We start from the raw sequence: 27,500 nt of genomic DNA, 5'->3' as shown, positions 1-27,500 counted from the left end.
CGGAGCAAATATCAGAATTAATCAGCCGAAATTTGCTATGATGATCCGGTTTCTGACTGAAGATTAAAGGCTTCGAATGACCTGTCTGTTTTCTGTGTTCGTCCCTTTGTGTATTTCATGTTCTTGTTTCTTTATATATAATTTTTATACCTATATACATATATATATATATATATATATATTATATATATATATATATATATATATATATATATATATATATATGTATATATATAACCAAAAAATAAGCAACGAAATTATATATATATATATATATATGGCAAAGTTCAAAGAGAGCTTCTACCTTTGTTGGTAACTAAGGGCCTCTCCTTCCGAGTGAAAGGTAGATTGTATGATGCCTGTGTATGTGCAGCTATGTTACATGGCATTAAAATGTGGGCTTTGATTATTGAGGACCTGTGAAGGCTTGAAAGAAATGAAGCTAGCAAGCTCTGCTGGGTGTGTAATGTCAGCGTACACACACGACAGAGTGTAAAATGATTTAAGAGGAAAAACTGGTTGTGAGAGACATCAGATGTTGTGTGCAAGAGAGAAGACTGCGCTGGTTTGGTCATGGGATGCGTATGGATGAGGAGAGCTGTGTGAAGAAGTGCTGAGCTGTAATTGTGGGGGGGGGGGGAACCTGTGGAAGACGTAGACCCAGGAAGACATGGGACAAAGTGGTGGAGAAAGGATCTTTGGATGCTGGGTTTCACTGAGGAAATGACAAGGGCCAGGGAGACGTGGTGATCTGCTGTATTTGATAAGGTGGGTCAAGCTGAGTAAAATCTTCCACACATGCAGGCTTGTCCAGTCAGGTGCCACTTAAAAAGCACCCATGCTGGTGGCACGTAAAAGGCACTCGGGACACTCTGTTAAGTGGCTGGCATTAGGAAGGGCATCCAAACGTAGAAACCATGCGTCAATAGACAGCTGGAGTCTGGACAGCTCCTTGCTAGCCAGCTCCATATCAAACCATCCAACCCATGCCAGCATGGAAAACAGGCGTTAAAGGATGATGATGATGATGATATATATATGTACATGATATATATATGTATATATATATATCAAAATAAGGAGTTATTGATAAAGGATTATCAATCTGGGTAAAATAACTCTCAAGCTATCTGTTAATACAAATACACCAGGCTAAGAAAAGGTTTTCAGATTGGTATAGAACCCCAGGTAATCCTAAGGCAAAGTCCAAAGTTGAAGTCCATCACCAGTCAGTTTGTAAATCCATGGTTGCACCCACCCCCCGGTTAATCTTTTACACAGAAAAAGCATAAAGAAAAGCATACACAAGAAAAGGCATAAATAATAGGCTTTCTTATATTTAGTTCTTAGAGCTTCACAGTCTTACAGTTGTTTCTGATATGCATTTTGGGTACATTTCTAAACACACCTAAAATGGATATCAGAAACAGCTGTAAGTCTGCAATGCACAAGTAAACAAATGTGTTAAGCACGTTATTTATGCTTTTTCTTGTGTGTGTGTGTGTATGTGCACCATCACCTCAACACTCAAGATATCAGCTGTCCTCAGGACCTGTGTGTCTGGAGTTTTTAAGGTCCAGCCAACATTCAGAATGAGTCTGAGATATCTCTGATGAAAGTGTTCAAGGACTCTTACATGACGTTTGTAAAGGGTCCATGTCTCACATGAGTAAAGGTGCAATGTCAGTACACTTTATTAGAATGAAGGATAGCAGGGTCCCTAAATAGATACTACATGGGGAACTTGTGAATGGAAAGAGACCCTGGCAGAAACCAAGGCTGTGATTTAAGGACTGTGTCAAGTCCTCATTAAAGGCCTGTGATATGCAAGGGACTGACTGGGAGAACAATGCCTGTCATCGCCACAGATGGAGGAAACGGGTTAAGGAGGTAGGGGTTGACACTTTTGAGGGAGCACGTATTCTGCATGGAGAACTTAAGCGTGCTGCTTGAAAGCGTACGGCTGGTTTAGTGAATGGGGAAAGCTTGGTCTGCAATGTTTGCAGTCGTGTATGGCTCATCAAGAGCAGGGCTCATTAGCCACCAATGGAGCCGCAAATGCAAAATATAAGTTAGTCCTAGAGCGAACAATGTTCCTGAAGGCCAGCAAACGGTCTTCCTCAGTCATGAGTGGACGGCCTTCAAATATATATATATATTGTTGTATTTAGGAATGATCATTTTGCCAGTTTAGCCAATATATATACATACATATATATATATATATTTTTATATATATGTACATGTATATATTTATATATATATATATATATATATGCATATATTTATATATATATATATATATGTATATGTATATATTTATATATATATAAAAAATAGTAAAGAGTGAAAAAACGACAGAAGGCTTAAATGTTAAAAAATATATATATTTGCGTCAATATGTCTGAAGAATATTAGAACATTTTTTAAACAAATTTTTTTTTCCTTTATAATGACATAATTTTTAAAGAAAGACCGGTTTCGCATTTAGCTTTTCAAATTTCTTGTGACGTTATGTTTATGTTTAATAGAGTTATCCTTGTGTTTAAGCTCCCTTATTTAGAACTCTCCGGAGCTTAAACACAAGGATAACTCTATTAAACATAAACATAACGTCACAAGAAATTTGAAAAGCTAAATGCGAAACCGGTCTTTCTTTAAAAATTATGTCATTATAAAGGAAAAAAAAATTTGTTTAAAAAATGTTCTAATATTCTTCAGACATATTGACGCAAATATATATATTTTTTAACATTTAAGCCTTCTGTCGTTTTTTCACTCTTTACTATTTTTTATATATTCACCCACGTGCTTTCACAAACCAACTTTCTTATATATTTATATATATATATATATATATATATTTACAAGACACTATGCTTGGAATGACCAATTATAAATACCATTGGAACTCACACACAAGTTACAGGAAACCCGTATGTATACCATTCTGCTTAAATAATGGCACTGCAGATACAATATCTCACGTCTGTTTTCATTCCTCCACTTCACTCTCTATTTCATATTTTCTCTATAATAACCATTGCTTAACCATTTTCTCACACCCTCTCTGATGAAGGGAGATAATAAATATCCTTGAAACAGCTGTAAGACCTTCTATTTATAAATGTTCGGAAATCTTTCACAGCCTTGGATTTTTATCTCATTCTGTTAATTTTATATATATATATATATATATATATCATCATCATCATCATCATCATTTAACGTCCGTTTTCCATGCTAGCATGGGTTGGACGGTTCAACTGGGGTCTGTGAAGCCAGAAGGCCGCATCAGGCCCAGTCAGATCTGGCAGTATATATACATGTAAATGAGTAAATGACTGAGCTGTTGTGTGGGGAATCATACAAATGATAAATTTGCTAAAATTTATTTCAAGGAATTAAATATTTGTCTTTTCGAAATTAGAGTTGATTTCCTCGTTTTACATAAACACCAAGAAATTTGATAAAAGTTAAATCATAGGTACAGGTGTGGCTCTGTGTGGGAAGTTTGCTTACCAACTACATGGTCCTGGGTTCAGTCCCACTTCATGGCACCTTAAGTATGTGTCTTCTACTATAGCGCTGGACTGACCAAAGCCTTGTGAGCGGATTTGGTTGGCAGAAACTGAAAGAAGCCTGTCGTATATAATATATGGTCTAGTGGTTAGGGCATTCAGCTCATGATCGTAAGGTCATGAGTTCAATTTCCAGTGGAGCATTGTGTCCGTGAGCAAGACACTTTATTTGACATTGCCCCAGACCACTCAGCTGGCAAAAATGAGATGTACGTGTATTTCAAAGAGGCCACCCTTGTCACATTCTGTGCCATGCTGAATCTCCCTGAGAACTACGTTAGGGGTACACATGTCTGTGGAGTACTCAGCCGCATGCATATTAGTTTCATGAGCAGTCTGTTCCGTTGATCGGATCAACTGGAACCCTCGTCGTCATTACCAATGGAGAGCCAGTTAGTCTAGTCATATGTATGTATGTATATATATATGTGTGTGTGTATGTATGTATATACACACAGATAGATAGAGACACACACATACACACACACACACACGCACATCTTTGTGCATTTGTTTTTGTGTTTGTGTTTGCCACAACCGGTGTTGGTGTGTTTACATCCCCGTAACTTAGCAGTTCAGCAAAAAAAGACCAATAGAATAAGTGCCAGGTTTAAAAGGAAATAAGTTCGGAGTGGGGGTGGGGGTCAATTCATTCAACTACAAGTTCCTCAAGGTGGTGCTCCAGCATGGCAACAGTCTAATGACTGATACAAGTAAAAGAGAAAAAGAGACAGCTTATACAATGGGCAACTCTTTGCTGTCCCCTCTCCTTTTCACTAAGGGAGAAGTCCTGTGGTGGTGGTCATCTCTGCTCACATTTGGCTTTGGTGCATCCCCATCAGTTTGTGACCCTTTGAGCCTGTATAAATTTTTATTAGATCATCATCATCATCATTATCATCATCATCATCATCGTTCAACGTCCGCTTTCCATGCTAGCATGGGTTGGATGGTTTGACTGAGGGCTGGCAAACCAGACAGCTGCACCAGGCTCCAGTTTTGATCTGGCAGTGTTTCTACAGTTGGATGCCCTTCCTAACGCCAACCACTCTAAGAGTGTTATGGGTGCTTTTACATTCTGCCAGCACAGGTGCCATTTGCATGACATCGAGGTACGTTTACATGCCACTGGTACAGGTGTACGGATATGGTTGGTATATTTCTAGACAAATTAGTTGTGATGTATGAGCATCAAAAACAGCATCCACTTCTTAGTAGAATGTAGATTCGATCTACAAACCTCTGGGTTCTGGGCCCAACATGCTTCCACTGCACCACACAACTCAGTGAACTATTAAGCAAACGTTTAATGTATTCATTTCTGTTATTGTCTCTGTTTTGGGTGACCATTACTTTCACAACATCACCCATCCTATGTTCTTTATTTCTATTCATCGGCCAAGCCATGCTGCAACACCTGGATGTTAATTTACCTACTGAAAGGTGACATTCCAGTCTGATGACACTCTGAGAGTCATATTTGACAATCCATAGCCATAGATCATTGCCTGTTTTTCTGGGTGTCCCTTTTTCTGCCATTTCCAGATCAGCCAGAACCAGATCAATTGTAGAAATATTTTCCCAGCAGAAACTCCAATGTAATGTATCTCGTAGCGGGTTACTAAAGATTTCGTAACCTGCTTTGCCTCTTTTATCGCAGTAACTCTGTGCAAGTCAAGTGGCGTCAATGTTATCATATCTCAGATTTGTTTGTTAACAACATTATCACATCTTTGGGGAAGTCACCAAGCATTATCAACATTATCATAAGCATTAACAGTATTATCTGTATAGAAGTCAAGAGGTGTTTGGCAACATTAGCATGTCTCCTTGATCTGTACTTGTATGGCCATCACCCTTGATATCTAGGGACACAGGTGTTTTAAAGTTAGGGTCTTTATCTTCAACATAAGTCTGGCTGTGTGGTAAGAAGTCTGCTTCCCAATCACATGGTTTTAGGTTCAGTCCCACTATGAAGCACTATAGCCTTGTGAGTGGATTTGGGAAGCAGAAAGAAACCTGTCGTTTGTGTGTGTGTGTGGTTGTCCCCCACTACTACTTGACAACCGGTGTTGGTGTGTTTACATCTCTGTAACTTAGCAGTTCCTCAGAAGAGATTGAGGAAATAAGTACAAGGCTTTAAAAAAAATAATAAGTACTGGGGTTGATTCGTTTGACTGAAATTCTTCAAGGCACTGCTCCAGCATGGCCACGGTCAAATGACTGAAACAAAGCTAAAAATAAGATACAAGTGTGTGTGTGTGTGAATTCATTTGTACTGATGCATGCAACTTGGTTAGGGTGTATATGCGTCAGTGTTTCATGCATGTGGTGATGTTTGAATGTGTATCGATGTCTGTGTGTTTCGGAAATGGGAGGAGTAAAGCTTCTGACTTTTCACTCGTTTCTCCAATTAGTCTAATCAATGTGATTTATATTCAGTTTCAATTTCTGTAGGAAACTGTAAGTGTTGAGAAAACCTACAACATCACTGATAATACGGTTCTGTATTTAAGAGATGAGGAATTATGTAGATTATTTTCATTATTTACATTTGACGGATATTTGTCCTCATCTTGTTTGTTGTTAATACGTTTCAGTTGATATACCCTCCAGCCTTCTTCAGGTGTCTTGAGGAAATTTCGAACCAGGGCTCTCATTTCTAAGGTATTTTTCAATATTATTATTATTATTATTCGAGCGTGATCGTTGCCAGAGCAGCCAACTGGCTCTGTGCCGGTGGCACGTAAAAGGGCACTATTTGAGCGTGATCGTTACCAACGTCACCTTACTGGCACCTGTGCCGGTGGCATGTGTAAAAAGATTCGAGCGAGGTTGTTGCCAGTACCGCCTGACTGGCACGTAAAAAGCACCCACTACACTCTCGGAGTGGTTGACGTTAGGAAGCACATCCAGCTCTGGAAACTCTGCCAGATCAAGATTGGGGCCTGGTGCAGCCATCTGGTTCGCCAGCCCTCAGTCATTCGTCCAACCCATGCTAGCATGGAAGGCGAACATTAAACGATGATGACGATGATGATTATTATTATTATTCAGGTCACTTCCTGGAATCAAACTCAGAATCTTGGGGTTAGTAGCCTATTCAACATAGGTTTTTTTCTATATATTTGGTGTAGACATGGACCCTTCATCTATGGCGCATGTATGACACCATAGAGGCAATGGTGAAATAGAGTTGATGATTTTCTGTCAAGTACACTTCTAATTATTTTTGCCTTAATCTGTCATTGTCGGATTGATTGATTTTATAATTTGTTTCTGTAGGAAGTTGTCGTTACGGTCATTAAACACAAAACACAAAATTATTAGTCAAAGGTTTTGGATTCTGTTGTCAACGAATAGTTCCATGGTGATTTTTTAAAATAATATTTGCAGGTTTTAGATTCAGTTCCATTATGTGGTACCTCAGGAAAATGTCTACTACTATAACTCCATGCTGACCAAAGACTTGTGAATGGATTTGGCAGATGGAAATTGAAAGAAGCCCATCGTGTACATATATTAATATATATATATTAATATGTATACACACACACACACACACATATATATATATATATATATATATATATATATCTGACAGGCTTCGTGTGTGTGTGTGTGTGTATGTGTTTATAGTGATATCACATGATAGTTGGAAGCAAGTGTCACTGTTATACAAGTGGTGTCATTTCCAATATTCTCTAAGAATCATTTTCTGGTCATGGCTAAGTTCTACTTTGTTTGAAAACAAGTGAGAGTTTGTGACAGGAACAGCATCTGATCATTGAAAAATTTGCCTGAATAAACTCCATCCAACCCATGCAAGCATGGAAAAGTAGATGTTAAAATGATGATGGTGATTATGATGATGATGATGCAAAAATATTCTTATAGGCTCTAAAAGTCTACATACTCCATATAAATGATGCAAATCATCATCAAGGGAGCTAAATCTTTCTATGATAGTAAAAACCCTGTAGTCTGTGTACAGCAGAAACATGAAATATTATTTGCAGAAAAAACTCGCATTGATAAATATTCAGAATGAATTTCAGCATGTAAACACAAAGCATATAAAGCATTTAAAGATCTCATTCATACAATATCTACAAACAGTTAATGCCTGTGCCTAAAATATATCAATTCCAGTCTTATTTGATTTCTTTTAATTTTCATCTCCAAAAAAATGCTAGAAAATTAATTGTCCATACAGAAATAAGCAGTTCTCTGTCTCTCTTTCTCTCTCTCTCTCTTTCCCACTCTCTCTCTCTCTCTATCTATCTATCTATTTATCTATCTATGTGTGTGTGTGTGTGTGTGTGTCTATATTGCATGTATGTGTATATTTTTTTATATATTCGCATTACTATACTCTCAAGTGGATGACAGTTTGACTTGTGTCAAAGAGATGAGAAGAACAGAAAGTCAACTGCAGTCGTGGGATTGAGAAATGAGCAGGGACATTATAGAAATAACAGTCACCACATTAACATAACCCCAAGTTTGAAGAGACAAATGCTATATGCATTAGCCCCTTATTTCCCCTAAACTAGACACTCGTTAATTTTTAGTCCTTTATCCTCTAACGCTTACTTATCATATTTGCCATCCAGTTCTTATATTAAAGATGGCACCATCAATATTGAAATATTTTAGTAGAATATTTGTGTTTATGTGGAGGCGCAATGGCCCAGTGATTAGGGCAGCGGACTCGTGGTCGTAGGATTGCAGTTTCGATTCCCAGACTGGGCATTCTGAGTGCTTATTGAGCAAAAAAACCTAAAGCTCCACGAGGCTCCAGCAGGGGGTGATGACGAACCCTGCTGTACTCATTCACCACAACGTTCTCTCACTCTTTCTTCCTGTTTCTGGTGTACCTGTATTTCAAAGGGCAAGCCTTGTCACACTATGTGTCACACTGAATCTTCCCCGAGATACACGTGTCTGTGGAGTGCTCAGCCACTTGCATGTTAATTTCACGAGCAGGCTGTTCCATTGATCGGATCAACCGGGACCCTCATTGTCGTAACCAACGGAGTGCCATGTAGCAGTCTTTATATTGGATTCTCAGATAAATTTGTTCACCTTTTCTTTCTGCTTGGCACTCCATTATTGTTTCTCTGAAAAGAATTAAAAATTATTTGAATTTCAAAAATGGTAAACAAAAGTTGTGGAGGAAGAATAGAGATACAAAGAACCCATAAAACACTAAGATAAAAATATATTTACAAATGATAACAGGAAGGATTAAAAGAAATGGAAAACAAATCCAAATTTATCTGACAACCCAATGTTGTAGTATAATTTATTTCATCTTTTAATTCTTGTCTGATAAATGACACATGATATACTTAATAACGATGAATTCAATAGACGCTGAAAATGTAAAATAATAAAAAACGAAGCCATTGACAATAAAATCGTTAATGACAATTAGTTTTAATAAATCATCCTTTTTTTCATTCTTTGATATTTGTATAATCTCTGAAATGTCTTGATAAACACACACCCCCGACTCGCTCTCAGTTTCTGAAATCTGTTGCTTTTCTATTAAATGGTAATGGAACATACCATTTCTATGTATGATATTGTATTGGTATCATGGGGACATAAACAAACCAACACCAGTTGTCAAGCTGTGGTGGGGACAGACACGAACACACACCACAAACACACGCACACATATATTTACAATGGGCTTCTTACAGTTTCCATCTACCAAATCCACTCACAAAGCTTTGCTCAGCTGAGGGTTATTGTAGAAAGACACTTACCCAAGGTGCCACGCAGTGGGACTGAACCCAAAACCATGTCGTTGAGAAGCAAGCTTCTTACCACACAGCCACACCTGAATCTATATGAGACTAATGACTAAACTTCCTAGATGGGACTAATGACTGAACTTCCACACCTGATGGCATAACGTCGCCACTAGTGATGGCCACATTATGCCTCCATTCATCTTCCCACACGACCTCAGACTCCACATGGAGACCTACATCAAGTGCCTGGCGGAGGCAGTGCTGCCCTGGGTCAAGAGGGTGGCTGCTGGAAATCCCTATGTCTGACAACAGGACTCTGTACCTTGCCACACAAGCAGGAGAACCCAGTCGTGGCTGTCAGACAATTTCTGTGACCACATCACCCCTAACATCTGGCCACCTAACTCCGCAGACTGCAACCCCCTTGATTATTGTGTGTAGGGCACAGTTCAGCGAGAGACCAACAAAACTCCCTGCAGCCCCAAAGATGAACTGAAGACAAGGATTATGGCAGCATTCACCAACTTAAACAAGGAGACTGTCCAGAAGAATCGCAAGAGATTCCGAAGTCATCTGGGGGCTGTGGTTGAAGCCAATGGCGATTTCATTGAATACATTTACTCTTTAGTATTTCAAGATATTTTTATATAATTTTCGTTAATACATCTGTTAAAAGGAGGTATCAGTGTTACTTTCATTGTTGCATACTTGAGACTACAGCTTATTCACCACACCCTGTACTTGCATATATATTTATACACTCATGGTCAAACTTGTTTTATTAAAACCCATCAGTTATAAGTAGATTCACTTTCTACCAATTACCTTTCCTTAATTAACATATTATGATGGTAAGACAATTAAGAAGTAATCAATTATTAATGATCAATAAGTCATTAATTATATCATGTGACCTTATTACAAATAACAAGGAACACTTTCTGCTGTAAACAAGGGTGGATTATAATAATAATTTTCTCTCTCTAGCTACTTGTCATGGTGGTGGTGGTGGTGGTGGTGGTAGAAGTAGCAGTAGTGGGAGTAGGGGCATTAGCTGTTAGTGGTGGTAGTGGTGTTAGTAACTGTGGTGACGGTGGTCATGGTGGTGGTGGTGGTGGGGGAGTTAATGTTATCAGGTAGTAGACCAAAATAAATACTTTTCCCCCTTTGCCTACCCCTCAGGTCTTGTGTGGTTGGTAAATTACATATCTAAAAAAAGATTTATAAATATAACATCATCCATTTGGCTGAAGGCCATATTTGAACCTGGTACCCCTGATTTTGCACTGTTGTGTGTCTACAGTGTTTGATTGGTTGTTTTTTGTTTGTTTGTTTTTTACTGTAGCACTATCTTGAAGGGTTTAGTCAAACAAATTGGCCCCAATACATACTTCAAAGTTTGGGGCTTATTCCATCAGTCTCTTTTGCTGTAACACTAAGTTAGGGGGATGTAAACAAACCAACACCACTTGTCAAGCAATGGTGGGAGGTAAAGATGACAACTACAAACACAAAGAGACACATACACACATTGATGGGCTTCCACACAGTTTCCATTCTCCGAATTCACTGACAAGGCTTTGGGTTGTCCTGAAGCTAAAATAGAAGACCCTTGCCCAAGGTGCCCTTCGGTGAGACTGAACCTGAAACCACATGATTGAAAGGTGAGCTTCTTGACCACCCAGCACCATGCTTGTACTCTGGGTTTTATTGAAGTACAAAGTTTCTGGCTTGACTATTGTAGAGTCGCAGGTTCAAATCCCTCTATATCCATTAGACTTAAGCTCTTCCTAAGTGAAGGCTTTTTTGAGAATGTCTAAAGGAAAATACCTAGGCATGCCTACTGCATAGAAAACCAATAGTCAAGTCAGTGCTAAGATAATAGAGTGATCCAAGAAATTAATTAATTATTAAATTCCACCTTTGTTGTTGTTGTTGTTTGTTCCTTCTCAAGCCACACCTGGCTCATAAGGGCTGGTTTCTCGGTTTCATTGGCGTATAGGTTCCCCACCTGGATGGGATGCCAGTCCGTCATATGTGAGCTGCAAGATGCAGGAGGAAAGAGTGAGAGAAAGTTGTGACAAAAGAGTCAGCAGAAGTTCGCCATTACCTTCTGCCAGAGCCACATGGTGCTTGAGATGTTTCGCTCATAGATACACACATCACAAACCATTTGTAACAGTTCTACTGGGCACTCTATTCCAATTTCCATTATAGTCCGCTTGATCCCTTCTGATACTGTTCCCAAGGACCCAACAATAATTGGCACTATCTTCACCTTCATTTTCCATAGCTGGGTTATTCCATACTTAAGAGGGTTGTACATAACTATCTTTTGTGCCTTCTTTTTTGCCTGACACCTACTATTATTGGGTAGTTTATTAAGAATCTAATTGTTGAAGTTAAAGGTTGATTACAGAAAACACTGTATCTGTCACCAGATATGACGTTAATACACGACAGTATTTCAAACTGGAAAAGACAGTAAAATGACTTCACAGACCCATCAAACCCCCTCTATGAAATTAATCCCTGAACAATAAATACTCTTTTGATTTGGCTGTGTTTTTCTTTCTGGTATTCAGAATAACCTTAACCATTTTCTCAGAAATGTTAGACATGACATTCGCATTTATTTGTGTTGTATTCTTTTGGTTTTTTATGGAAATATGACAGATTTTGTGACAGTAATAAACCTCACACACACACATAACCTTGCCTCACACATACACAACCTTGCCTAACACACACACACACACACATCCTTCACACTTACACAAACACACACACACATCCTTCACACTTACACAAACACACACACACACATCCTTCACACTTACACAAACACACACACACACACACATTTTGTTGTTTACTTTCACACTCCACCCTTCAACTATTGTTATGTCTAAACAATCTCCCTCCACCCCCACCCCCACCCTAACCCTCCTTAACCCACTTCACAGCTATTTTGCCATGTCACATGCAATGACTCCGAGGCTAACAAACTCAACTACAGTCAACAGGGTCCTCAGTTCAAATCATACTGCTGTCACATTGTTTTGTTTTTTAATTTTGTCTTTTTGTCAGAAAGGAGCAGTTCTCATGACTTTTACATGTCAACAGACACTGATGGTTTGTTGCAGCATCAGCAGCAGTAGCAGTGGTGGTGGTGGTGGTGGTGGTGGTGGTGGTGGTGGTAGCAGTAATAGTAGTAGTAGTAGTAGTAGTAGTGGTGGTGGTAGTGGTGGTGGTGGTGGTGTGGTGGTGGTGGTGGTGGTGGTGGTGGTGGTGGTGGTGGTAGTAGTAAGGGCTACATACATACACATGCATATATATATGTGCATGTGTTTGTGTATATGTATATACACACAACAGGCTTCCTCACATTTTCCCTCTACCAAATTCACTCCTTCTTTATGGTGGAAGAGACAACCCTCACACTTAGGGTGTGAACTGACCAGTTGGCTAAGATAACTTTCTGCTTATGAGGACAAGAGAAAACAGCTCAGTTTTAGTGTTCAGGTAGGCACCTGTGCAGAGGGAATTCTTCAATCTGATTCTTCCCACTGCTAAACAAAGTCAGCATCTCCTACTGCCGTTGAAGCAGAGTTTGCACTTTTCCAACTTTTCCACATTTCTACTTGATTGGACAGTGTTTTCTTTCCATACCCATACCCATGTTTCAGTAATGTTGTAATGTTACAATTCTCCTGAATATTAAACAAGGACTTGTGATCGTTGAGCCTCGTTTTCAAGCCACTTTTTCCATTGCACCCACATATTTCTATACTTGCATTGCTACACAGGAGTCCTTCAAATTGTCTCCCCATCATACACAATGGTTTTTGTTGTGGCGGAGACCCCCAAGTGAGAAGTGGGCTGTTCCACTACTGATAAATAGTAGACAGACGCAGCAAGCAGTGTCAGTCAGCAAGGTACGCCATATGGGCCAGTCATGAAGATGACGAAGTTACATCTTCATAATGCAAGACATATCAGTGGCAACAAGGAGTTGAACTACATGCTGTGGCAGATAAAACTAACACAGAACTGAACTACACACAGTGAAAAATACATAAATTTTATTGAAAAAAAATTCTGAAGAAAAAAATGTCTGATAAAACTGGAACTCTTACACAGAACTGAACTATACATAGTGAAAAATAATAAGTCTGTGTGAAGAATTTTAGTCAGGTCACTCTGTGTTAGTAGCACTACCAGTAAACAATGTAGACTGGTACATGCAGATAACAAAGTTACATTGTCATAATGTGGGACATATCAGTTTTTCTACTGTACTGAATGTTTAGAGGGCATGTGGCATTTCCTCTGCAGGAACACCTTGCCTCTGTGCTTGGTCTGAGCCTATTTACTAAAATTGTTTTATGTCAGGTGCACTGCTATAAGAGACCTTTACAGTATGCCTATTGAACATTTTCTTGTACTTATGTATCTGTGGAAAGTTGTAATAATGAAGCCAAACCAAATAGTGATATTTTGAAATCATTTAATATGTATGTTTCAGGTCTACACTATAGGAAATGCATAATTTACACAAGCTCTTCAGTACAAACCAGCTGGTACAGACTCCACATATGTGGATGCTCTTACAAGGATTTCGAGTAGTTGGTTATATTTGACTTGAGTTGAAAATTATGGAACTGTGCATCACTCCTCAACATCATACTTTATTTCACATTGCTGTAGTTCACTCAGTTGTAGAAAGGAGTTGCTACGTCACTTGTGCCAAGCTGTATCAGCCCCTTTTGCTTTTCCTTTGGATAACATTGGTGGCACAGAGAGGGGAGGCTGGTATGCATGGGCAACTGCCGGTCTTCCATAAACAACCTTGCCCAGGCTCGTGCTTTGAAGGTTAACTTTCTAGGTGCAATCCCACAGCCCTTCATGACCAAAGAAGATCCTCCTTCTCATCTTCTCTCTCTGTCTCTCTCTCTATATATATTTATATACACACATACATACACACATACATACATGCCACATTATAAATATCACAGTCATTCCATAAATCATACAAGATGTATGCCACACCCTGTCTATCATACTTTGTTCAGTTGTTCAACAATGTTTTTCTATGCTACCATGGGTTTCATGCAGAAAATTGGAAGCAGGATTTTACAATCAGGTGCTTTTCCTGTCACCAACTCTTACCTGTTTTTTAATTATTTTTTTTTCTAGAAGTCTTTGAAAGGGTAGAGCAACTGATATGATGGTCACCAAATAATACCTAAATCTCTCTCAAATCATACTTTATCATTTTTTTTAAAAAGCAGTACTCCTACTATAAGCATAGGAGTGGCTGTGTGGTAAGTAGCTTGCTTACGAACCACATGGTTCCGGGTTCAGTCCCACTGTGTGACACACTTGGGCAAGCGTCTTCTACCATAACCTCGGGCCGACCAAAGCCTTGTGAGTGGTTTTGGTAGGTGGAAACTGAAAGAAGCCTGTTGTATATGTGTATGTATATATGTATGTGTGTGTATATGTTTCTGTGTCTGTGTTTGTCCCGCCCCCCCCCCCGACATCATTTGACAACCGTCACTGGTGCATTTACGTCCCCGTAACTTAGCAGTTCGGCAAAAGGGGCCGATAGAATATGTACTAGGCTTACAAAGAGTAAGTCTTGGGGTCAATTTGTTTGACTAAAAGCGGTGCTCTGGCATGGCCACAGTCACATGACTGAAACAAGTAAAAGAGTAAAAGAGTGGTTGATGTAACTCCACATAAATTAAATCTGAAGATATGTGGAATGGTCATGGCTGAAACCTCTTTGATTGTGATCCTGCTGTATCAAAACTGAGAGAAGTTAGACAACAAGAACAACAGTTCCAAGAAATAAATGAGCCATTGGCTGAAAGCCACCACAGTTCCTTCCTGTTTAATTATTTTTATTGTTTTTGTTCCTTTTCTTAAGAAGGAGGTAAGCGTCTATTTCCAGAATGTTTATTTCCTGTTTTGGCAGGAACTGTTTTGCTGATTAAGAAGAATTAGTTTATAGATTTACAGAGTGTAAAGATGTGTAATACTCTGCTTGTGTGTACATGAGTACAGGTGAGCAGTAGTATGTTTGTGTGTAGTGTAAGTGTGCTTAGGTGTGTACAGATGTGAGTCAGTAAGTGTACATCAATATGGCTACTATGTATCATCATCATCATCATTTTTTGCCGATTTTTGGTAAAGCCATGAATTAGATGTGTTTCTTTGGCACAGAACCTCACTATTTGGTACAGTCCTTTGTCTTTTCCTTCATGATATTCAAGCTCCTAAGATCATCTTTCATAACTTTTTCCTCATGCCTTACTTGGTCTTTCTCTTCTACAAATTCATTCCATTAGATCAATCCACTTAAATTCCAGATGACTTTGTATTTGTGTTCCTGACTCATAAAGATCCTAGTTGAGGTTCCCCTCCATCTTACTAATTGCACACAATACACATCTGCTTACTTTCACTTCAGGATCTCTATCTCTCCCAATTTACCTTTCACTATGCCAACTTTAATAATTGTAACTCTCAAGTTTTGAACCTGAGAGAGAGGGAGAGGGAGAGAGAAAGAGATAAAGATACAGAAAGGCAGAAGAGGGGGTTGTTTCTAGTTGAATTTAGGTTTATTTTCTTTCTGCCTGTGAAGAGAAGAGGAATGCTCTAATTAATTGTTTATAATCAAGGGTTTTGCCACACAGCCAGATGTATCTACTTGGTTACCCGATAACTATGTATAACACTTACATGGCAAATGTTAGTCCTGTATACACACTGCTGGTTGCTGGGGAGTCCAATGTCACAGCTTTGGTTGGTGCCACATCTCTTCAGGATGTGGCAAAAGGTAATCAGAGTGGCACCATACTGCTAAGTGTAGTGGAAGAAATGTCTGGGGGGGGATGAATTGTCAAGCAGTAGTGGGGGGGGGCACAAGGACACACACACACATATATACATGACAGGCTTCTTTCAGTTTCCGTCTACCAAATACAATCACAAGGCTTTGGTCAGCCCAAGGCTATAGTAGAAGCCTAGTGAGTCTGAGCTTGGAACCATTTAGCTGGGAAGCAAACTTCTTACCAGGCAGCCATGCCTATTTCTATGTATGCTCTTACCTCTGCTGGTGACTAAAGGCCTCTCGCTCAGAGTAAAAGGCAGACTGTATGATGCGTGTGTACGAACAGCCATGCTACATGGCAGCGAAACATGGGCCGTGACTGCTGAGGACATGCGTAAGCTCGTGAGGAATGAAGCCAGTATGCTCCGATGGATGTGTAATGTCAGTGTACATACTCGACAGAGCGTTAGCACCTTGAGAGAAATGTTGTACCTAAGTAGCATCAGTTGTGGTGTGCAAGAGAGACGATTGCGCTGGTATGGTCATGTGGCGAGAATGGATGAAGATAGATGTGTGAGAAAGTGCCAATCCCTAGCAGTTGAGGGAACCCGTGGGAGAGGTAGACCCAGGAAACCTGGGACGAGGTGGTGAAGCACGACCTTCGAACTCTAGGCCTCACTGAGGAAATGACCAGAGACCGAGACCTTTGGAAATATTCTGTACGTGAGAAGACCAGGCAGGACAAGTGAGCCCAGCCCACTTATGAATGCCTTTCCTCCCTTGGACACAAAGACCGGCTGAAGCAAGCGAAGTCGATATAGAACCTCATCCGACGACAGACACCCATGCCAACCCCCCATGCTTGCGAAGACATGTTGGGGCAAGCGAAATCGAAATCGAAACCGAATTGAACCAGCCAGGATCCCATGCCTGGTGGTACGTAAAAAGCACTATCCGACTCGTGGCCGTGGCACGTAAAATACTCCAATGCGACCGTACGACAGGCACCCATGCCAACCTCCTTTGCTTGTGAAGACATGTTGGGGCAAGCGAAATCGAAATCGAATTGAACCAGCCAGGATCCCTGGTCTGGTGGTACGTAAAAAGCACTATCCAACTCGTGGCCGATGCCAGCACCGCCTCGACTGGCTTCCGTGCCGGTGGCACATAAAATACACCAATCTGACCGTGGCCGTTGCCAGCCCCGCCTGGCACCTGTGCAGGTGGCACGTAAAAAGCACCACTACACTCACGGAGTGGTTGGCGTTAGGAAGGGCATCCAGCTGTAGAAACATTGCCAAATTAGACTGGAGCCTGGTGCAGCCTTCTGGCTGCCCAGAACCCCGGTCGAACCGTCCAACCCATGCTAGCATGGAGAACGGACGTTAAACGACGATGATGATGATGATGATATATATATATATATATCCAGCATATAGTGAGGGATTATCCCCCACCTTCCCCCACAGAATAGCCATTCATCAAGTAGCCTTAATTTTGTTAGGTCTTTCAATTGGCCTCAGTTGATCAATAGACCAACCAAGTAAACCTATCGGTAGTGTACCTATAATGACTACTGGAAACAGCCGTAAGCCAGATTCGCTCCAATAAAGGAATTTATATTTAAAGACCATTATTTTTAACTTGTTTCTCATATATATATATTATATAGAGGGCATTACTACACATAAATGTCACACACTAGGAGGGTCTCTTAAAGTCAAAACTTTTGACTTTCATAGTCCCTCCTAGTGTGTGGCATTTATGTATAGTAATGCCCTCTATATAATATAAATAATTTTTTTTCTCTCCTTGTTTTTCTGTGTCCCTTTCTATAGAAGAGCGTAGGCTCGAAACGTAAAAGACTTTTTCTATTCCTGAGCGTTATACTAATACATCTGTTGTTTTGTACACCACCTATCTTCGTCTTTTGTTGTTTTTTTCGTAAACTCTCCTATATATATATATATATATATATATATAATATATATATATATATATATATATATATATATACAGTGATTGTTTCTTATCAGGAACAAAATGTTTCATAAGGAACAAACTGTTTAATAGGACTGCTATAGAAGTGCTCAATTGAATGAGGCAAATATATCAAACTAAGGTTATAGAACAAACAAATGCAAGGTCATCCACATATCATTTCATAATTCGAACATTTAAAAAAATATATATTTCTTAATCGCTAAAGTTTTAACTTTTAACCGTGATGAACGTCATTCACGCATTTTTTCTCGCACTTTCTTATATGCTTGTACAGATGAATTATGTTCCATCTTCCGTGATGTCTAAATGTATATTCTATGATTAAATGTTCGAGTTATGAAGTGTTATGTGGATGACCTTGCATTTGTTTGTTCTATAACTTTAGTTTGATATATATATATATGTATATATATATATATATATATATAAACAAAGATAAATGCGATACAATAAAATTAATTATAATCGCCGGTGTACCAGTACATATATATATATATATATATATATATATATATAATATGCGCGTGTGTGTGTGTGCATATCATTATCATCATACTTTAACGTCTATTTTCCATGCTGGTGTGTATATATATATTGTATATATATATATACACACACACACGCACACATAGATAGATAGATAGATAGATAGGTGATGGACAGACAGACAGATATGTGTATAATACTTATAGATGTGACTGTGCTTGCACATAATGTGTATATTTAAATATATCTACCTCTCTCTCGCTCTCTCTCTCTCTTACATACACACACCCTGTCTGTATCACAATGTGTGTATGTGGTGGTGGTGGTGGTGGTGGTGGTGGTAGTAGTAGTAGTAGTAGTAGTAGTAGTAGTAGTAGTGGTGGTGGTGGTGGTGGTAGTAGTAGTGGTAGTTGTAGCAGCAGCAGCAGCAACAGCAGCAACTAGAATATAGAATCTCTTTAGTCTGAGACCGTTGTTGGCATTTGGTCAGTGTAGATTTTGTCCATTTGCCAATATGGCACCAACAATACAAGAGGAAGCTACTTGGTATTTTTGGTCATCACTGTAAATCAGAATAGTCATATATCTCAGGTGAATTACGACTAAAGATTCACCGAACACAATCTGTCCTTCTTTATTTTTAGAATGCTGATGGTTACAAGGACTGATGGATATATTCTAAGGTCATCATCATCATCATCATCATCATTTAACGTCCGTGATGATGATGATGATGATTATGATGATGATGACCTTAAAATATATCCGTGTGTGTGTGTGTGTTGTGTATATACATGCATGTGTGTGTTTGTGTATGTCAATGTGTGCGAGTTTGTATGTCTGAGTGTATGAGTATGTGTATGTATGCGTGTCTGTGTGTATGTGTATATATGTGTGTGTTTGTGCATGTGCATGACTCTATCTTAGTGACACAGTGTTGTGTGTGTGTGTGTGTGTGTGTGCAAACATGCTAAATACCTCCAGCACTCCCACTACCACCACTACCAACTCTTGACACTAGCGCCATCTCTCTTCTCTGGTGTTAACTCTTTCAGCATAGATTCAAGTGTCATTTATGAATACTAACTAGACAGACCTCTCGGCCCCTAAATTACCTTAGGTCAGGCTGCCTTCCCTACCAACTGTCCCCACTTTTCCTTTAGATTATTTAATAAAAGACAGAAAAGTGAGGCCTCCATCGCCAATGTCCCTATTAACCCTTCAGCACTCTCTCAAATGTGATGCTTTATTTATTCAGCAGTTTGAGTTAATCATGCTTGTGTGTGTGTGTGTGTGTGTGTGTGTGTGTGTGGTGTGTGTGTGTGTGTGTGTGTGTGTTTGTGTGTGTGTGTGTGCTATTGCCTAGACATTATCCATGGAAGCAAATTTGTTTCCAATCTTCCACAAGAACATGTCTGGCCATGGGGAAATATTACGTTACTTGGAAACAGGTGAGTGTTAGTGACTGGAAGCACATCCAGCCACAGAAAAGCCTACCTCAAAAAGTTCTGTGCAAACATGGAAAAGTTAACTGATGATGATGAGGAGGATGATGATGATGATGATGATTGTTTATATTCCAGGTTTAGAACAAGCAAATTGTCTCCCTGTGTGTTGCAACAAGGGATTTAAAAAGTTTGGTACCAAGAAGGGCATTTGGCCATAGACTTCTGCTTCAGAAAATTCATCTAACTCATGCTAACATGGAAAATTGGATGTAAAATGATGATGAAGAAGTTGATCTTCATTTCAAAATTTCGTCTCAGTTCTTGTATTAACAGTAATTACTAACATTCTTTTAATTATTTCTGTTTACCATTTCCTCTGTTTTTCTTTGTAGAATCGTAATGACCAGTACCGGCCAATCGACATGTACAACGATAACCGTAGCTACACCGATTACGAAGACAGCATCTACCCCGATCGCAATCAGTTTTTTCTAGATGGTGAAAGCGTCAACCAGTCCGTTGTATCGTCTCTGCGTGGTATTAGCCGAGATAGCTTCTGCATGTCTACTGCACACATAGCTGAAGACCCCCTGGAACTTCTGGAGTGTGGGGGAATTAATGATGAAGAACAAGGATCATATTATCCTGAAGTGGAACCCGTCCAGCGCACCGTTGACTCAGCAGGTGCCGTGTCTGTTGACACACAGGACAGTGGACTTTTCAAAGACTCTCCACTTCCTTGTGGAAATATACAATTTTGGTCCGAGTCTACGGACCCAACAGATTTCCAAGTAAGCTTTTTTTTTCCTTTTTCTGTTTTTTCTTAAGTGACTGATTAATCTATTGAATTCTTCATAAATCACATATTTTTTAACAAGAAAAATGTCTGGAACGTATCACTCCAGGACCTGTATGCCAAAACAAGCCTCCTATAAGCTAATTTTTATCCCTAAAAACTTTTCCCTCTAAATATGTGCTGCAGAAGTTGTGATGCACCTTTTATAACTGTGTGTGTTTTATGCCATTTAAAATGGTATCCAGGGTGTAGTATATACAGGTGTGCTGCAGCAAATTAACTGGCATTCCATCGGTTACGACAACAAAGGTTCTAGTTGTACCAATCAATGGAATTGGCTGCTCCTGAAAATAATGTGAAGATGGCTGAGCATTCCACAGACATGTGTGCCCTTAATGTAGTTGTCAGAGAGATTCAGTGTGACACAGAATGTGACAAGGCCGGTCCTTTGAAATACAGGTACCATTCATTTTTTGGCAGCTGAGTGGATTGGAGCAACATGAAATAAAGTATCTTGCTCAAGAACACAATGTGCCACTGGGAATTGAACTCACAACCTCACAATTACAAGGCAAATACCCTAACCACTCAGCTATGCACTGAATTCAACCAATGATCTTGATGCTCTTGTTAGAGTAATAGAAATGATGGAACCTGGGTTCAACATGGCCTTGTCTCAAGAGCTTCTCTGCTTTTCCTCTCAAATCGTAATCTTCTTGCAGATTGCCATAAAATGCAGAAGAGCAATGGCAGTCAGATGTGCCAAAAACCATTCCAAAAACAGTTTCTTTTAAATCGTTAATTGGTGTATGGCAAGGTAAGAATCGGAATCTAGTGTTGTAGAATAATTATGCTTGGCAATATGGAAGGTGTAGAAGTAGGGATTTGAAAACTGTGTCCATAAGATTTGGTGGATTAGGTGTTTTCCATGATGGCATGGCTTGGGATGGCTTGACTAGGGCTGTGTAGGCCAGGGGCCATACCAGGCTCCAGTTGTCTGCTGTGGCATGGTTTCTACAGCTGGATTCCCTTCCTAACACCAACCACTTTACAAAGTGTACTGGGTGTTTTTTACATGTCACCAGTTCCAACAGGGTCACCAAGCACCTTGACAGGCAAAGACTCCCTCAGCTGGGAAGAGGAAGTAGTATCAAATGGGTTTAGCTTTGTGCCTTTTGAGAGATTTAAGGTATAGAAAGGACAGATATGGGTGTCTTGCTGTAGAGTAGATACATGGATACTCCATTTGGAAAACAGAAGGGAGTGAATTGGGGATGAAGATAAAGTGAGCATAAAAAACAACCTTGGCCATGGCACTGTACATAGTTCTATAAAATACCTACTAAACACTGTCCACATTCTACACAACTTACTTTCATTTCAACCACAATCACATGAACCACACTTGCCCAATCATCACACTGTAAATATACCACACTACTCATCCAACTTCTACATAGTTTACACCCCTGTACCCTAGCTTTTACATATCTGTACCCTACCATGACAACCAATGTGATTTCATCTTTAAGTGTAAGTTTCAAAGTTGGATCTGGTTGAGGTAGAATCAAAACAACCTCGATGCCTTTTGAAGGCAATGTTTTTGTATTTCGGTGCTGAAGGAAATAACTCTGAGTTGTTGTCATAGCGTTGACGTTTCACTGCTACCATGACAACCAACGTTATTTCTTTGGAAACGGAGTCAACAGGGAACAGTTCCAACTGGATGAAACCTCCAAACAGTTTAAATGCACTGGTCTCCAATACCCAAGTGGCTAAAAATGAATCAACAGAAGTGCAGCCAAGAGTCATGGCCTGGACCCCTTAGAATGTAAGAAATTAAGGGGCAAAACACCTGCTCGAGCAGGGCTACTTCTCTGAAGACCTTCTGCTGATCAGCTCTCATGAGAGTTTCTTACCACAAATGTGCCTCAACTTAGAGATGCACATCACACACACATGTGCCCTTATTTACAGGTGTTCCCTAATTCCACATCAAAAGACCTAAAAAAAACAGTAATTAATTATGTTTAGACCTTCTAATTGTTTTACCTGCTAATTAGTTCCATTTATAATAAAAGCATATCTTGAGGTGTTACACCTAAGGGTTTCATTTAGAGGTCATTTGCAACCCTTTTCTGATAAGTTATTATTGTTCCATTCCTAAGCCAGCCCTGATTTTGTTGTGATCATCCTGTTTTAATTTTAAACACTTCATCTCAGACCATATTATTAACAATATCCTTATTAGAAGACAGTAAGGTATGACTCAGGGATGGTGTGACTGCTATATCTAGCACATCAAGCATAGAGACTCACCAGTTGGTTCCTAACACTCTTAGAACAGGTACCAAAGAGTTGATTAGCTCAGCAGAAAGGTAAAATAAACAGAAAGAGATATTTCTTTGAAGTTCTTCCAAGTATCTCAAGTTATTTTTGGCAGCTGGTATGTCCATTATTCACTCTTAGTTAACTAGTAACACCGTAAATGTAAACTTGTTGGTACAATCTGAAACTGGTTCACAAATGTCAAGTCATAAACGAAGAGCCAGAGGAAAGTGTATTAACATTTAATAATTAGCTAATGAATTAGTAAAAATATTGAGTTAAGATGGCTAATTTGAAATGTCAGGTGAAAAGGAGATAAACTAGCTGCTAAATCTAGATTGGAAGACAAAATCGGTCATGTGTATCAGCAGAAATCTTTATATATAAAAGAGAGGTTGTGTGCTGTCTGTCTCCTACGATTTAGATTCCTAACTACTCCCACATTTTGCGGTGCAGTTTAACCAAAACCGGGTATCTTATAGTCGTGATTCATATCGAGCCCTTCTGGGCGCGCGTCTACGATGAGTCTACGATTTAAAAAAAAAATTACCATCAATTTTTCCCATTTTTAATGCATTTTTGGCATATATAAGGGAAGTAACTCTCTAAAAATTTATTATTAAATCTCAGAACGTAAAAAGCTACAGTAACACCCCCCCCTTTGTGGTTAGCCATATTGAGATGGCTATTATACTTTACATCTCTAAAAATGCTTATGTAGTTATTTCCCTTACAAACCCGAGCAACGCCGGGCGATACTGCTAGTCATTGATAAACCATTAAATAAGAATATATTGAATAAAGTGAAGGCGCAATGGCCCAGTGGGCAAGGCAGCAGACTCGTGGTCATAGGATTGTGGTTTCAATTCTCAGACCAGGCATTGTGAGTGTTTATTGAGCGAAAACACCTAAAGCTTCACGAGCCTCTTGCAGGGGGTGGTGGCGAACCCTGCTGTACTCTTTCTCTCACTCTTTCTTCCTGTTTCTGTTGTACCTGTATTTCAAAGGGCCAGCCTTGTCACACTCTGTTTCACGCTGAATCTCCCCGTGTCTGTGGAATGCTCAGCCACTTGCACATTAATTTCATGAGCAGGCTGTTCTCTTGATCGGATCAACTGGAACCCTTGTCGTCATAACCAACGGAGTGCCATGACAACGATTGAATAAGAATGTTAAATATTTTAATTCCATTTGTTTAGGTCTTTTATTGTCATCAATATTTCTTCACACCAAAGAAGCAAGCTGGTAGAATCATGACTGCACTGGGGAAAATGCTTAGTGGAAATTCTTCTAACTTAAATTAAGTACCAGTTGCGTACTGGAGTCAATCTAATCGACTGGCCCCTTCCCCAAAAATTTCAGGTCTTGTGCCCAGAGTACAAAAGAATATAGAAATGTTAGCAGTATTTCATTTGTCTTTACGTTCTGAGTTCAAATTCTGCTGAGGTCGACTTTGCCTTTTATCCTTTCAAGGTCGATAAATTAAGCACCAGTTGCATACTGGGGTTGATGTAATCGACTGGCCACCCTCTCCAAAAATTTCGTGCTTTGTGCTTAGAGCAGAAAAGAATATCTAAACGATGTTTAACCTGAGTGTATAATACTTTTGCATATTTGTTGATTAATTATACACAGAGTCATTTGTCAATATATATTTGTTTGACTGGATGCTTGTTAAGTACACAGTTAGGGTTTTGTAAAGTGTTTGTTTAGTGTATTGCCCACAGCTATTAATAAACTCGGTCGTGTTTGTAAACAGATGTCTGTGTGAAAGGTTGCTGAAGTGAAGTCTTGTGACGAGTTGCTTGTGTCACACCCAACAAACAACATGGAGTCGTCTGTAATTAGAGGTTTCTCTTTTATGCTTTCTTCGTTTCGGTCATTAGACAGCAGCCATGCTGGGGCAACGCCTTAAAGTGTTTTAGCTGAAGGAATTAACCCTAGGACTTGTTTCTTTTTTTTTTTGAGCCACTGGTACTTAATCTGTTGATCTCTGTTGCCGAACTGCTGAGTTATAGGTATCTAAGTACACCAATACTGGTTGTCAAGTAGTGGCAAGTGGGGAGGGGGGAGACACATAGACACACACATACACGCACACACACATACACACACACATACCACACAACACCACACGACACACACACACCACACCACACGACACCACACACACACACACACACCACACCACACCACACACACCACACACACACACACCACACCACACCACACGACACACACAACACCACACACACCACACCACACCACACACACACACACACACACACACCACACCACACCACACTTGTGTCTCTCCAACACTACCACCTCTGTTTGACAACTGCTGCTGGTGGCTTAACATGTTCATAACTTAGCAGTTTGGCAAAAGGGATTGATAGAATGTGTACCAGTTTTCAACAAAAAATAACAAATACTCAGGTTGATTCATTCGGGTGTTTCTTTCAATTACTTTAAATATAACAAAGAATTTAGTAAAATAACTTAGTTATCATTTAGCTAGTGTTAGGAACATAAATTGTGACTAAGGTTTGGTGGAAGATTTTAATTCAAAACTTATGAAAACAAGACATTTGTACAACAGGGCCAGAGGCAGTTTCAGCCAGGTTGGTATCAAAAGGGTAAAAAGAAGGTAAAAAAAGATTTATATACATCAAGGTGCCATAGCAATTATGTGGTTGCTATGGCAACGATGTGGTTGCCATGCAAGCTTCTTAAGCAGACAGCCATGATTGCACCAGTAGAATTTGATAACTCTCTTACTCTTTTACTCTTTTACTTGTTTCAGTCATTTGACTGCGGCCATGCTGGAGCACAATTACTTTATTTTGAAGTTGTCAAAAGTTTTGTGTGATTTTAATGCTTTTGTTTCTGAGATTCTTTTCTGTAGTTTTCACTTTTTAGAAAACCGTTTTTTATGTTTAAGTGGCACTCTGTCGGGTTACAAAGGGTGTCCCAGTTGATCTGGCCATGAAATTAATGCGAAAGTGGCTGAGTGCTCCGAAGACATGCATGCCCTCCATGTTATCCATGGAGAGATTCAGCGTGACACAGAATGTGACAAGGATGGCCTCTTTGGATTGTAATTCATTATTGTTAGCTGAGAGCAGCATGAAATAAAGTATCTTGCTCAAGGACACGGCATGCTGCCAGGAATTGAACTCATGACTATAGAGTTGTGAGCCGAATATTCTAACCACCTACCCCTATGCCTTCACCCTCTCTCATGTACTTCATTGATGAAAGAAATTCTCTTTTTCTTCCAGGGTAGATACATGGAGGCTATGCTACCCCCATTTAGAAATAGCAATGATATGAATAGTACATGTTGAAAATCTTGCACAGTCTTTCTGAAAATGAAATGTTTATCACAATAAATCAATGGCTGGACTAGATTTTAACCTAATTCCCAAGCGACACGATGACTGCAGAGCGAGGGACTGCAGTACACAATGTCTCTCTTCATTCTGACAGCAACCACTCACTTGACTGTATTGTTGCACCCTCACGCTCACACACACACACACACACGCATGCACTCACACACACGTACACGTTCACACACGCACACGTTCACACACGCACACGTTCACACACATACACGTCCACACACACACTCACACACGTTCACACACACACACGTTCACACACACACTCACATGCTCACACACACACACACTCACATGCTCACACACACTCACATGCTCACACACATGCTCACACACACACACACTCAGACACACACATGTTCACACACACACATGTTCACACACACACACGTTCACATACGCACACGTTCACACACACACGCGCTCACACACACACATATGCTCACACACACGCAAACGCACACATACACATGTTCACACACAGACACACATGCTCACACACATACTCGCGCACTCACACACGCTCACACACTCACGCTCACACACACATACACACACACACTCACACACTTGGCACATATTCACATACATCCTCTTGACACATGTACGCACACGCTCACACAAATATTTACATCTTCGCACTCACGCACACACATACTTACATGCACACATATTCACACGCACATACATTCAGTCACACATTCAATCGCACACACACACACACTCAGACATATACACTCACTCACATGCACACACACACACGCACACCCACATACACACATACATATACACACACACACACTCAGACATATACACTCACTCACATGCACATACACACACG

The 27,500-nt window shown here is 39.7% G+C and overlaps 1 protein-coding gene across 3 annotated transcripts in view; it reads left to right on the top strand.

The window, feature by feature from the left end:
• The window catches only part of LOC115213802 (transient receptor potential cation channel subfamily M member-like 2), a 161,042-nt gene that overhangs the window by 42,708 nt on the left and 90,834 nt on the right, over nucleotides 1-27,500 (top strand). For all 3 annotated transcript variants that reach the window (XM_029782671.2, XM_029782672.2, XM_036504463.1), the window contains one exon: nucleotides 20,521-20,919. In XM_029782671.2, coding sequence (XP_029638531.1) covers nucleotides 20,521-20,919 — 399 coding nt within the window. The remainder of the gene's footprint in view (nucleotides 1-20,520; nucleotides 20,920-27,500) is intronic.

The sequence above is a fragment of the Octopus sinensis genome, linkage group LG7 (assembly GCF_006345805.1).
Source record: "Octopus sinensis linkage group LG7, ASM634580v1, whole genome shotgun sequence".
Taxonomy (NCBI): domain Eukaryota; kingdom Metazoa; phylum Mollusca; class Cephalopoda; order Octopoda; family Octopodidae; genus Octopus; species Octopus sinensis.
Note: the sequence above shows the minus strand (reverse complement) of the source record. Positions and strands in the feature narration are given on the sequence as shown.